This window comes from Nothobranchius furzeri, chromosome 1 (assembly GCF_043380555.1).
Source record: "Nothobranchius furzeri strain GRZ-AD chromosome 1, NfurGRZ-RIMD1, whole genome shotgun sequence".
NCBI lineage: Eukaryota > Metazoa > Chordata > Actinopteri > Cyprinodontiformes > Nothobranchiidae > Nothobranchius > Nothobranchius furzeri.
Window position 1 is genome coordinate 43,413,510 of NC_091741.1, and position 13,610 is coordinate 43,427,119.

General features: G+C 44.3%; 1 protein-coding gene and 1 non-coding gene across 2 annotated transcripts; one reads left to right on the forward strand and one right to left on the reverse strand.

Moving 5' to 3' along the window:
• The first annotated feature begins 1,520 nt into the window (after positions 1-1,520).
• Positions 1,521-12,623, forward strand: ttll1 (tubulin tyrosine ligase-like family, member 1). The gene is made up of 10 exons (XM_015960238.3): positions 1,521-1,659; positions 1,762-1,885; positions 2,133-2,341; positions 2,452-2,632; positions 2,710-2,847; positions 2,974-3,082; positions 3,306-3,449; positions 4,305-4,391; positions 9,618-9,781; positions 12,295-12,623. The coding sequence occupies exons 2-10, from the start codon at positions 1,773-1,775 to the stop codon at positions 12,422-12,424; spliced, it is 1,275 nt and encodes a 424-aa protein (XP_015815724.3). The 5' UTR covers positions 1,521-1,659; positions 1,762-1,772; the 3' UTR covers positions 12,425-12,623.
• On the reverse strand, positions 12,109-12,195 carry trnay-gua (transfer RNA tyrosine (anticodon GUA)). Its single transcript is given in 2 exon segments — positions 12,109-12,144; positions 12,159-12,195. It is a non-coding gene; the product is annotated as a tRNA-Tyr (tRNA).
• Positions 12,624-13,610: the final 987 nt, after the last annotated feature.

Here is a 13,610-nt window from a genome sequence, read left to right on the forward strand (position 1 = left end):
TTTTGACATTTAACTTTTCTGTTTCTGGTGCTGGTAAGCTTAGAGGATTTTTATTGCAATTTTTTCACTTTTTGAGCATTTGTTATGATGCGTAACCATGGTAACAAGCTGGTTTACAATAGGGAGCAGCTGATTAACATAGGAAAGGTTGAAATAATACCTCAACTTAAGTCACAAATACCAAATGAGCTAAAACGCAAGAAGTATGGGTGCAGAGCGGGACCAAAACTGAGACAGAGAAAGCAGAAATTCAAACCATCTCTTCCATCGATCATAATGGGCAATGATAAATCAGGTGCTGGTCAATATCAGAAGCAGGGACCTGAAAAGGCTCAACAGCCTAATAACAAAGGCTGGTTCTGTTCTGGGGACGACTGTGGAACCACTGAAGGAGATAATGCAAAGAAGGATTCTCCAGAGAATCAAGAAAATGATGGACAACCCTGAGCATTCTCTTCACAAGACTGTCCGACAACGGAAGAGTGTCTTCAGTCAGAGGCTTCTTCAGTTTCGCTGCAACACTGACCGCTACTGGAGATCCTTCCTGCCAACAGCCATTGTAATATACAACAACTCTTTGATGACTTTATTATTATTATTATTCTGAGCTACAACAGCAATCAATTTCCCTCTGGGATTAATAAAGTATTTTTGAATTGAATTGAATTGAATTCATTTTTAACCAGGAAGGTTCCAGTGGGATTGAAAACCTCTTTTTCAAAGGAGACCTGTCAGGATCTATGGTCAGGACAGGTGTGACGTAATGACAGCCGAAAGTATCAATACAGAAATTGTGCAGTGAATTGCAGGGAGAAACAACGATTACAATGAATACTGAATAGATTTACAACAGTTAAAATGTGACATTTGTATATAGTCGCCGGACTTAAGAAATTTAGTTTTCATTGTAAAACACTGAGTGAAATTGTCTCTGTAAAGCTCTTTGATAAAAAGCTATATTGCTCTCTCAAAGCAAAACAAAAAAATAAATGGCCTTTTCCACGGTATTTTACGCAAACACGACGGAATTTCACTACTTTAAAAGTGAATTAAATTTCAGTCCCAGAATGAGCAAATCTGTAAAATTATGCCTCAGATAGCCAATATTTCCTGACATCGCTCAATGACAAAAGTAAAAAACCATTTTAAAGCTCATTACTGACCCCCTCTGGTGCTGTCTAGTAATTACTCCCTGTACATGACGTCATTGCGTCCTCCGTTGCTAGGTTATTCTCCCGGAAAAGGAGGTAACGTAATGACATCTTTGAGTTTTATGGACATTTCAATGTGAAATATTTTCCCAAATACCCACGCGTCCTAATAATACACATTTTATTTTATTTCGTTTAATATCGATTTTTAGTGTTGTAGTTTTACTGTTCTGGGCGTTGCCGTCACGTAGCCCGGTTTTATGGCGGCTACAGGCTTGCTAGCATCAACACGGTGTAACGGTGTTCAGTAGCTTGTGGTAGCTCTTAGTGAAGCTAACAAACTGGCTGGAAGCTGCTTCAGCATCAGTCATCTCAGATGAGAGTCCATGCTTGACGCGGTGATGGCCGCCCAGCCTCTGCAGCAGTCCCGGGGAGGATCCAGACCAGTAGCCTGCTAACGGTCCGACCAGCAGATGCTGATGACAGGCTGTTTCCTGACGATTTGCAGGTAGCTGGTCAGATATTAGTCTTGGTGTGAAGGAGCAGGAAGAAAATGCTTCTAGTTTGTTTATTTGGTGTTATTTACCTGTTGTTTTGTGCCCCACCTTAGTGGGAGGCACCATGGCCGGTAAGGTGAAGTGGGTGACAGATATTGAAAAATCAGTGCTCGTCAATAACTTTGAGAAAAGGGAATGGATTCAAGTAAGAGAGAGCGACGACTGGAATTTCTACTGGTAGGTTTAACATATTTTTTAAAACAAAGGAACAAAATGGTTGATTACATTTTATTTGAGTTACTTGAATCTAATGGAGTTTTTCTTTTTGCATCAAAGAGGAAAATAATCAACAAAGTAAATAATAATTGGGTTTTATCGCAACCAACACAAGTACATTGAATCTGTTGAATCAGAAACAGTTAGATCACAAACAAGCTGCAAACCTTTTCTTTATGAATGTATTTTTATTTACACCACCTTGCAGGATGAGCATCCAGACCATCAGGAATGTGTTCAGCGTGGACACCGGCTACCGCCTGTCAGATGACCAGATGGTTAACCACTTCCCCAACCACTACGAGCTGACCAGAAAGGACCTGATGATCAAGAACATCAAACGCTACCGCAAGGAGCTCGAAAAAGAAAGCAGTGCGCTTGCAGAGAAGGACGAGAATGGAAAATATATTTATTTAGGTGCTTTTTATGATATTGGGCACAAAAAGACGAACATAAACTCTTTTATTTACCCTTACATTATAGAAAAGCACACAGCTTTTATTTATTTGATATGTTTATTTGTGCAGATTTTGTGCCTGTGACGTTCATGCTCCCTGCTGATTACAATCTGTTTGTGGAGGAGTTTCGTAAGAATCCATCCAGCACCTGGATCATGAAGCCCTGCGGGAAGGCCCAGGGCAAAGGCATCTTCCTCATCAACAAGCTGTCTCAGATTAAAAAGTGGTCGAGAGACAGCCGCACCTCAACGTGAGTCAGGAAGGATTTTATTATTGTTTTTGTGTGGTTTGCATATAAGTAAATCTTTGTTTTTATTTTTCTCCCAGGTTTGTGGCAGCCTCCAGCGGGAAGGAGGCTTATGTCATCTCTCTGTACATCGACAACCCTCTCCTGATAGGAGGAAAGAAGTTTGACCTGCGCCTCTACGTCCTGGTGACCACATATCGGCCTCTTAAATGCTACATGTGAGCGTGAGGAAATCTGTGAAAAGAATGTTATATTTTGTCATTAATTGTTCACCCAGGAAATGTATTTAATATTTATTCATTAGATTAAATCCAAAATAAAGTGTACATGTTTCTGGCTTTTAGGTACAAACTGGGTTTCTGCAGGTTCTGCACGGTGAAGTACACACCCAGCACCAGTGAACTGGACAACATGTTTGTTCACCTCACTAATGTGGCGATACAAAAACACGGGGTGAGTGGTAATCAGGTTATTACTAATAACCCTTCTTTCTGCTTGAGACTTAGCAATAAATATATTTGACCTGCTGTGTGTAGATGGCAATTATTAGAATCTTATAATCAGAAAATGTCTGAAATAGCCCTTTAATTCAGCTTTTCTTTCTCCTAAAAGCAGAATGTAGATCGTTTTTTCATGTAAGCTAATATAAAAATATTTCATCTTTTTTTCTGTGCAGGATGACTACAACCACGTTCATGGAGGCAAGTGGACAGTCAGTAACCTCCGTCTGTACCTGGAGAGCACCCGAGGGAAGGACGTGACCAACCGGCTGTTTGACCAGATCCACTGGATCGTGGTGCAGTCTCTGAAAGCCGTAGCAGTGAGTTCATGGGATAAAGTTGCTACTTCCTGCTATTTATCAAAGAGCAAAAATACAAGATTGATTAAATAATTGCGCTTTGTTACGATGTTCTACTGTTTAATGGATCATTAGACTTTTACAAACATCCTTAGACTTTACAAATCTCACAATAACTGGGCCTTTTGTCGTTTATTTGTGTAAATTAGGATTGGAATTTTCAACAAATAAGACAATAAAACCTGATAAATGTATTAAACTACTAGATTCAGTTATATATCCTCACTTATAAAACATTTATTTGTTATAAAAACAGCATGTACACACTGGCCTAACATGCACAACGCCTTACATTCAGATCTTGTTGTTTTTCGGCTGCTGGAATCTCTTCTCGTGAGGCCATTTTCAAATATCAGACTTTTCCTGAACTAAAATCCCCCAAATATTGTAGACCATATGGGAATAATCACAGAGAACTTAGTTTAAATTGGATCAGAACAGTGACGTGTATTAAGTGCGTGGGTTTATCGATTTGGCCAGTCTCACGCTATGAAATAAATAGCTGCAAAAAGCACCTCCATGGTTTGGTTTGAACAACAGAACTTTCCATCTAATGCTCACTTCTCTTTTCTCCTGAGTGATCGTACTCACTTCCTCTCCAGGCCTAAACGCTGAGGTTACTTTAACCGTTACAACTGCTTGTGTATTCATAGTCTGACTGTGTGCTAATATCCTTCTTCTGTGAGTCCGGAAGCGTTGCATTAAAACATTTGCAATAAATTCAGGCCACTTATTTTTTGCCAGATATTTTTATTGAAATTTTAAGACATTTTGACGTCTCCTTTTCCTGATTCGGTTTCTGTTTTCCTTCCCTAGCCCGTGATGAACAATGACAAGCACTGTTTTGAGTGTTACGGGTATGACATCATTATTGATGACAAACTGAAGCCCTGGCTTATTGAGGTGAGTCATTTGATGGGGAGCACACACCCCAACATGTCTCTTACCTGAAGCTGCATTTGAAACCAGTAACAGCTGCAAATCTGAGTCTGGAAAATGTGAGATTTAACCGGTAAGGGGCTTTTGTGGCTTTGTTGTTATTGAGTCTGAAGCTTTGTAAGGACTTGAAAAACCGAGTCTTGTACGAATGCAGTCAGGGAATTATAAAATCTTTTACACCAGAACGTGTTCTTCTTTGCTCAGCCAGGAGCAACAGGAGGCCAGATGAGAATAAAATGGCAGACGTTCTTTTGAATTTACAAATGTTGAGCTAACTTTCTTTGTGACAGTAGCTGATCAACATCATGAGCGTCCTGGCTCTAACTGATTGAGATTTTCTTTTAAACTTCGTCACAAACTCTTGGAGCCAGCCTTATTTGTTACCACCGTCACTCTTAAATCATCAGGTGGATTTTAAAGGTGTGGAACACTGAAAAAACATATCTTAATGATTGTTTTCTGATTACAATCAGTCACTCTGATTACTGCAACTCGCTAAATGCGGGGCTTAGGCAAGCTCCGATAGCACGCCTCCAGGCGGTTCAGAACTCGGCTGCTCGGTTGTCAACATCTACCAGGAGGTCTGAACACATCACACCAGTCCTAGGTGCCTTGCATCGGCTCCCTGTCTCCTATCTCGTCAGGTTTAAGGTTAGCCTGTTTGTGTTTAAGGCGTTAAACTCAGGGGCACCGAAATACCTTGCTGACATCATCCACCGACATGTCCCGGTGCGTTCCCTTAGGTCAGCTGACCAGAGACTATTAACCGTGCCCAGGTACAGCCTGAAGTCTCGTGGGAGTCGTGCCTTTTCAGTGCTCGGACCAAGTCTTTGGAATGAGCTGCCAGCCGACGTAAAGCAGGCCAAATCACTTGAGACCTTTGAAAGCCGACTAAAAACACATCTGTTCTCGTTGGCGTTTGGACATTGAAGTAGGGATTGTGTGGGCGGCATCACTTTGAATGTGTCTGGATCTGATTTTGGAAAAAGGACTGATATGGATTATGAACTTGTACTCGGGATTTCTTATTGTATTTTAAATGGTTATATGTCTGTTTTATTGTTGTGATTTGTATTGGTGTACAGCGCTTTGTTTGTCCATTTTGGGCATGTGAAGGCGCTTTTTAAATAAAGTTGATTTGATTTGATTTTCATGCACGCTGAACATGAAAATAGTCTCCTACACCAGTGTTTCTTAACCCTGGTCTTCAAGGCACACTGTCGTCACGTTATGAGGATGGTTTGGACCCAAAAATGCAGATACCCAGGATGGCACGAGGCAGGAGTTGATATGTAAAGTAAAAATCCTTTTATTTTAGAGAGAACAAAAATAAATCCAAATGGCAGCGAGCCAAACGTCCAGAAGAAACAAAAGCTCACCTAGAGCACAAAACTGGGACGAGGCACAAAGCTCACACAGAGCATCAGAACACGCTGACATACAAACAACAATGGACCGCCAAGACACTGAGACAAGACAGGGCTTACACTGGGGCAAAATGGGAGGATGATGAGCTGCAGGTGTGAGGGGAGAGAACCAGGTGAAAGTGATAACTAATCAGGGAGGAGGAGCAGGAGAGGACACCAGACCTAACTGGGAAAGGACACACACACACACACACACACACACACACACACACACACACACACACACACACACACACACACACACACACACACACACACACACACACACACACACACACACACACACACACACACCTGGAGGAGGACATAAACACACACACACACACACACACACACACACACACACACACACACACACACACACACACACCTGGAGGAGGACATAAACACACACACACACACACACACACACCCACACACACACACACACACACACACACACACACACACACACACACACACACACACACACACACACACACACACACACACACACACACACACACACACTCTGAGTTGGGGACAAGGGGCTGGAGCTGACCTGGGAGGAATGATTAAAAAGGGTAACAACAGAAGACACTTAACTGAGACGCAGACAAAAGACACATGAGGGCGCTATGAGACACAGAAGGGAGTCTAGAGAGGGATGGAGAAACATCAGGAGACACATGAAGGAAGACAGACGCAGACCATGACAGCCGTACATGTTTTCCATGTCTCTGCTTCAGCACACCTGATTTGCATCGCCTCCCCTGGAGGACATCAGGTGCTGCAGATATTCATTTAAGTCAGGTGTGTGGCAGCAGGGAAACACTGCTGTTTGTAAGGTCAACATGGAAAACATGCAGGGCAGTGTGCCTTGAGGACCAGGGTTGAGTCCTACACCTATCTCCTGCGTTAGCTTCTGCTAGAAAACAGGCGGTGAAACTCTAGTATCAGAAAATCCTGACAGATCTACGTCATGCTGTCACTGCCATTCAGAATCAGAAGGGTTTTGTTGCCATATATGTGAGAATCACCACATTGCTGCGGTACTTGTTCCAAGAAGAATAAATGATAAGCAAACGTATAATTAAGAAATAAACACAATGAAATGATGATAATGTAGGGAATCAATAATTAGAGAAGCAGCTACTTTATACAAGTCAGTGTAGGTGCTGGTTAGAGCGAGTCAGTTCAGGTGCAAACACAACACGGGAGCGTGTGACTGAAACAAAGCAGCTGGAGTGGGCAGGTCCACGATTGGCATTAATGAGTCAGACCGCAGAGGGGAAGGAACTGTTTTTGCTGCGAGAGATTCTGGTCCAAATGGATCAGAGCCTCCTGCCAGATGGGAGCAAGTCCAAGAGACTGTGTCCAGGGTGAGACGGGTCAGTTGTGATCCGACCTGCACGCCTCAAAGTCCTGGAGGCGTACAGCTCCTGTATGGAGGGGAGTTTGCAGCCTTCTCAGCAGAGAGCACGACACGCTGCAGTCTTTTCTTGTCCCTGATAGTGGCTCCAGCGTACCACATGGCGATTAAAGAGGTGAGGATGGACTTGACGACTGCGGTGCAGAAGTGCCTCATCGGTTGAATTTCTTCAGCTGCCTCAGGAAGTACATCCTCTGCTGGGCCTTTATTGTGATGGAGGTGATGGTGGGCTCCCATTTCAGGTCCTGGCTGATGGTGGTGCCCAGGAAGCGACACAAGTCCACCATCGTGATGGGAGTGTCAGACAAGTTTATTGGGGCTGTGCGCTTCCTAAAGTCCACAACAACCTCCGCTGTCTTCTGTGCATTTAGCACCAGGCTGCTGCAGCTGCACCAAGACACCAGCTGTTTGTCCATTCATGGACTCACCCAACCCGGCTCCCGATGGGGAAGGCTGTCGCTGGTTTAGTGTACAGGAAACAGCAGAGAATGTCTCGACTGGTAGAAGCTAACTGTTAGCTTTAGCATATCCACCACACGCAGAACTCCTCCAGGCTTGTGTTATTGGTGGAGACAAAACATCAACGTTGCAGCGCAAACAGAGTCAGTGGAAGAGTCGTGTTGCTTTTAGCCAGTCCGAGGCAAGATGTCCAAATATCAGGAAATAAAACTCCAAATTCTGCCGTGTTAAGCTCTCCTCTTATGTGGCATCCTGGTAGTTCCTGAAACAAGCGCACCCGAGCTCTCCCACGCCCAAGTATGATTTTCAAAGCATTCAATCCTACTGGAGACCGTTACAAATGCATTAATTAAACGAGTGTCCCACACCTTTAATGAAATTCTCATAAAATGCATTGGTGCAGCTTCTCATTCTTCCAGGATGTGGCAGTCCTAAGGGTTAAGCATTCATCTAATGGTAACGTGACTTTTTCTCTAAAGACTCATAAGTCTGAAACTCCCAACCCATGATCAGGTGGGAAGAAGCTTTTTGGATGAGAAAGGAAACAAATAACAAAAGAAGTAGGGCTGTCACAATAATCGCAAGAACAATATATCGCGATATTAAGAAACCCACCGCGCTGCATGACGTGCCACCGCAATTACCGCACTTGATTAAATCTCGCAACAGAGCATGCTGAGAGGTAAAGTCCGCGCTGATCGAGGAGATAGTAGGGCACTTTTTTTTATTTCTGTTAGATGTTGCAGCCAAATTTGCATTTCAAAGTTAAACCTCCTGAATGTTGTTTTTAAGTTCAGTCAGAGAATGCCGTTACTGCCTTTCGATCTGCATTCAATAAAGTGTTAAAAATGGCCATGTATTTTTTTCTAACATTTTTCAAATGTGTAAGCACAATGTTTCAAAGGAAATATTGCCATGAGTTTAGTAATTAACAAACAAATTTGCTAAGTACATAAATAAAAACGAGGTGCAATAATATCGCATATCGCAATATTGAGCTGCCCTGACTCACCGCAGGGGGAATTCCTCAGTCGCGACAGCCCTAAAAAGAAGTCCAGTTGCCTTTATGATACTTAACGCCTTTATTTGCATCATTAATCACCATAAAATGATCTTCGTGTAAATCTCTGGCTTGAAAAGTAAAGTTTAACATGTTTTCATAGTAATGTTTAGGTTTGGGCGTGTCTCCCTGTCCACATATGTCTGCTCAAGGTGTGTCTTCACCCCAGTCGTCGATGCTGCCGGTATTATTTATTAGAGGCTTGAGTTCAGAGCCACAGGTCTGGTCTGTATCTGTGTTAGACGGGACCATCAGCGTGGCTGCACTCGTTTCGACAGCTGCAGCGAGTTTCCAGGTTAGGCCTGAACTATTTCTGCTAACAGACACCAATCGGATCTATTTTAAGCTTCACAAAGTTGGTTGTAGCACAGAAATGTTCCTCTGTGACGAAGACGTTCCAGAAACCCAGTCAGAAGGGTGTTGTTGTTCATCACTCTTACTGCAAAGAATACAAATCAAGCCGTGCTAACACAGTGCAACAGAGTATCTGTCAAATATCTGCAGTTTTATGCTGCTTTTCTCAATTTTCCTTCAAAAATATGAGGAAAATATGAGGAAAAGAACTTTTTGACCTGTCTTTACATTTCTACGTGTGTAACTCAGTGTTTGTTGAGTAGTTGCTTCATTTCTCTGTTTGAGTGTCTGACGGGTGTGTAGGGTTAGGGTTAGGGCAGCTGTTAACACTCATTAGCAGCAGCGTTATGTTCAATGACAGGAAGATGTTTGGATTATGCGCTGCATTATTGATCTCTCTCCATTATAACCTATTTGTATTCTTCTATCTTCCTCCTGTAATATAAACCTAATTATTTTATTTTTGTTATGATCCTCAGGTCAATGCCTCCCCTTCACTGACCTCCAGCACAGCAAACGACCGAATACTCAAGTACAACCTCATCAACGACACGCTGAACATCGTAGCGCCCAACGGGGAGATCCCAGACAGCCGCTGGAACCGCAGTCCGCCCAGAGAGGCTCTGGGAAACTATCAAGTCCTGTGAGTGACGTCCATAACTACCAGTCGTATTCAGATACCCTCAACAGCCGCATAGCAGATAAAAATATCAGCGTGCAGTCTTAGTTTACAGCTGTTGTCACTGTGGAGGCCTCTGATGGCTCGGTAAGTATGGAGGAGGGGTGCAGTAGGTGGGAAAAGTTTCTGTTTCCTTTCATCAAATCTTTCTTGGGTTTTGTTTATCAAATTCTACTTACTACGTCTGCAGTGATGCGGGAGTTGTACCGGTCTGTCGTGGTGAGGAGAGAGCTGAGCCAGAAGGCGAATCTCTTGATTTTCCCGTTGATCTACGTTCCTACCCTCACCTATGGTCACAAGCTTTGGGTAGTGACCGAAAGAACGAGATCGCGGGTATAAGCGACCAAAATGAGTTCTCTCCGCAGCATGTCTGGGCTCTCTCTTAGAGATAGGGTGAGAAGCTCGGTCATCCGGGAGGGGCTCGGAGTAGACCCGCTACTCCTCTGCATCGAGAGGAGCCAGTTAAGGTGGCTCAGGCTTCTGATTAGGAAGCCTCCTGGACACCTCCCTGGTGAGGTTTCCTGGGTACGTCCAACTGGAAGGAAGCCTAAAGGTAGACCCAGGACAAGCCGGAGGGACTATGTCTCTCACCTGGCCAGGGAACGCCTTAGGATTCCCCCGGAGGAGCTGGCCCAAGTGGCTGGGGAGAGGGAAGTCTGGGCCTCTCGACTTAAGCCGGGCGGACACTGTGCGACTTTTTCACTCGTAGCACTCAGCTTCAGCCCAAACTGTTTGACTTCCTCGCAGGGCAGATCTCACGAGTCGTGTGCTCACACTGTACGACCCAGTTCTCGGATGCGACCTGACTGCTCAAGCTGTACGTCTGGTAGCAACACGTCGGACCTAAAAATATGCTAAAAATAGCAGTTTTTACACAACACGTCAGACTTTTTTGTTTTGCCTGTTGTCCTTCAGGAGTGCTGCAGGAGGACACACAGGGATTTATGGGGGTTAGATGAGGAAAACGAAATAAAGAAAGTAAATCTGTGTTTTGTGATCAGTTTAATTTGACATGAACACGACAAACACGCTTTCCTGACAATCTTTGTGGGTAAAAAAACGTGTAGAAACAAAAATGAACAGCGTGTGTTATTAGGGAACTAGCAGGCGAGCAGTGTTGATGCATGATTGCGCATGCGCCGTGAGCGGTTCTGGTACTTTTTGGGTCGCAGCTGCTCGCAGCGCCGCTTCAACAGTGCGATACCCTCACGAGGGACGAGCGAAATATTAAACACGCCAGAAGTCCGTGCAAGCTCACGATTGCTGATCGGTAGCTGGTCACGTGGTGTTAATCACCTCTCGTAACCCCCTGTACACTACGCGACCGCTCGGCGCAAAACTCGCCCCGATCTCGTGGATTCTCGCACGAGTGGAAAATCGGCTCAAAAAAGTGAAAAAGTCGCACAGTGTACGCCCGGCTTTAGGCTGCTGCCCCCGCAACCCAACTCCGGATAAGCGGAAGAAAATGGATGATGGAAATTCTACTTAATTCAGCTGACTAAAGGAAGAAGTTCCATCGTAAACCTGATGTCCTTTTATTGTACGTCCTCTGTTCCAAATAAACAAACTCAGTACGGGTTTGATATGCCCAACTTCCACCAAAGTGACATTATGAATGTATTTGGGGTTAATAAGGATTGTTAGACGTCATTATGTACTCATCACACACACACACACACACACACACACACACACACACACACACACACACACACACACACACACACACACACACACACACACACACACACACACACACACACCATGCAGTTTTTAATTACACTAAATATCAGTCACATACAGAAACCTCAGTCAGGCAGGGAGGCGTGATGCAGGTAAAGCCTTCAGATTGAAGCCCTATTCCAGACTGCTGACAGCTCCCTTGGAAGAGTTGAAAACTACAGCTGCTTTAATACGGCTCTGAAAGCTGCCGGTTCAAATCCAGGAGGGAGTCCCTTTTGATCCAAACTCAGCAGCACCAGGAGAAGCGTGTTTCAGCTGAGCTCAGTCCAGCAAACATGGTGGATCTGGTTTGAAACTCACACCCAGAAAGTCGTTTTAATGCGAAACCTCTGGTTTAAATTACAATTCAAAGACTTTGTTGAGTCGAATAAACCGTCAAATAAAAAAACACTTCAATCACTCCGTTTGTAGGGAGGTGCTTTGCTGTGGTCACCGTCAACATCATTAGAGATTAAAGCAAACTGTTATTATTTAACTAATTAGATAGATAAACTAGAACCAGGCTGTTTTAGTTTTAGGGCTTTACAGTTAATGCTAAAAAAAAACTTTCCTTCGAGCCGGATTTGAACCAGCGACCTAAGGATGGCTAGCTTTTCCACTACAGTCCTCCGCTCTACCAGCTGAGCTATCGAAGGCTTGTTCTAGTCTGTGTAGCTGAGCTCTTTATTTACACTCCAAGCTAATGCAAACAGGAGGGAACGGGAGCACCACATGACCTCTGTTTGCCTCATCAGGTATGACGAGGAGCAGGCTCAGAGCGAGAACGCTGAGCGTGACCTGCGGAGCCGCTCAGGTCAGCTGCTGGGGTCAAAGGTCACAAAGGGGAGTGCTGGTGTCCGCCCTGCCATGGCCACATGGAAATAAGGTGCTACTCCTGAATCCTTAATCATTGCCTGTATAACTCTGAGGATACGAGGATTTTTAAACAAAAGGACCACTCGCCTTTTTCTTCTTGTTTTTACTCCACTTTTACTGAAAGACGACTTTCTCTCCTCCTTTGATCTTGTTGTGACATTGGCACAAAGACAAAAACCACAGTTTAAGAGGAGAAGGATCAGTAGAGCGGAGTATGTGACTGAATCAAAATGAAAAATACAGATTAAACTGAAGGTCGAGTAAATCCTCAGTGACACGCATGGTTTTCGACTGCTGGCACGTAAACATGATCCACCATATTGACGCTTGAGGACTTTGTGTCCGAAGGGGAAATGCTGAGAATGAAAATGGTGTAAAGCTTTAAAGGTGTGGAACACTCGTTTAGTTAATACATTTGCAGTGATCTCTAGTAGGAATGAATGCCTTGTAAGTCGTTCTCGAGGGGCAAACAACACCGGTGCACCATTTCCAGGAAGTAGAAGTGAGCCGCGTCACAGCTGAGCTTCAGACGGCAGGTTTTGAAGTCTTATTTCCTGATATTTGAGCATCTCACCTCTGATTGGATAACAGCAATGCGACTGTACCACTTAACATGGATGTTTTATCTCCACAAATATCACAAGCCTGGAGGAGCTTCTGCCATGTGGGGAAGTTGCTAATGCTAGCTTCTCCTAGTCGAGACATACCCTGCTGATTCCCGGACTCTAAACCAACAACAGCCTTCCCCGTCGTAACTCAAGATGGGTGAGACCATGAATGTTAAGTGGCAGTGTGACGTATATCTGTCAGGATTTTTAAATCTGAAGCCCCCTTCAGACAGGCCATGAAAAACGGAAATGTTCCGGACTCTGTCTGTAAGACCTTTGTGTCTGAATACAAACATCCGGATAACGTGTTCCGGAATTTAACCGGACGAAGCCCCTAGTAACAGGTCCGGACTTGTTACGGACAGAGTGGCTGCTTCAGACTGGTGAGGTTGAGTTCCGGACAAGGGGTAGGGGACCGGGGACCGGGGGATGCTGTGCTGTAGCATGCGGCGAACCATGGCAGCTCGCCTCCTACGGTACCGCCTAGACGCGCGACGGAGCGCTTCACACCGCTTCAGTGATTCCTTTAACCATTGAGCTTCATCATCCAGGTCTCTTATGCGTCTTCGTGTGCGCAGATTTATGCT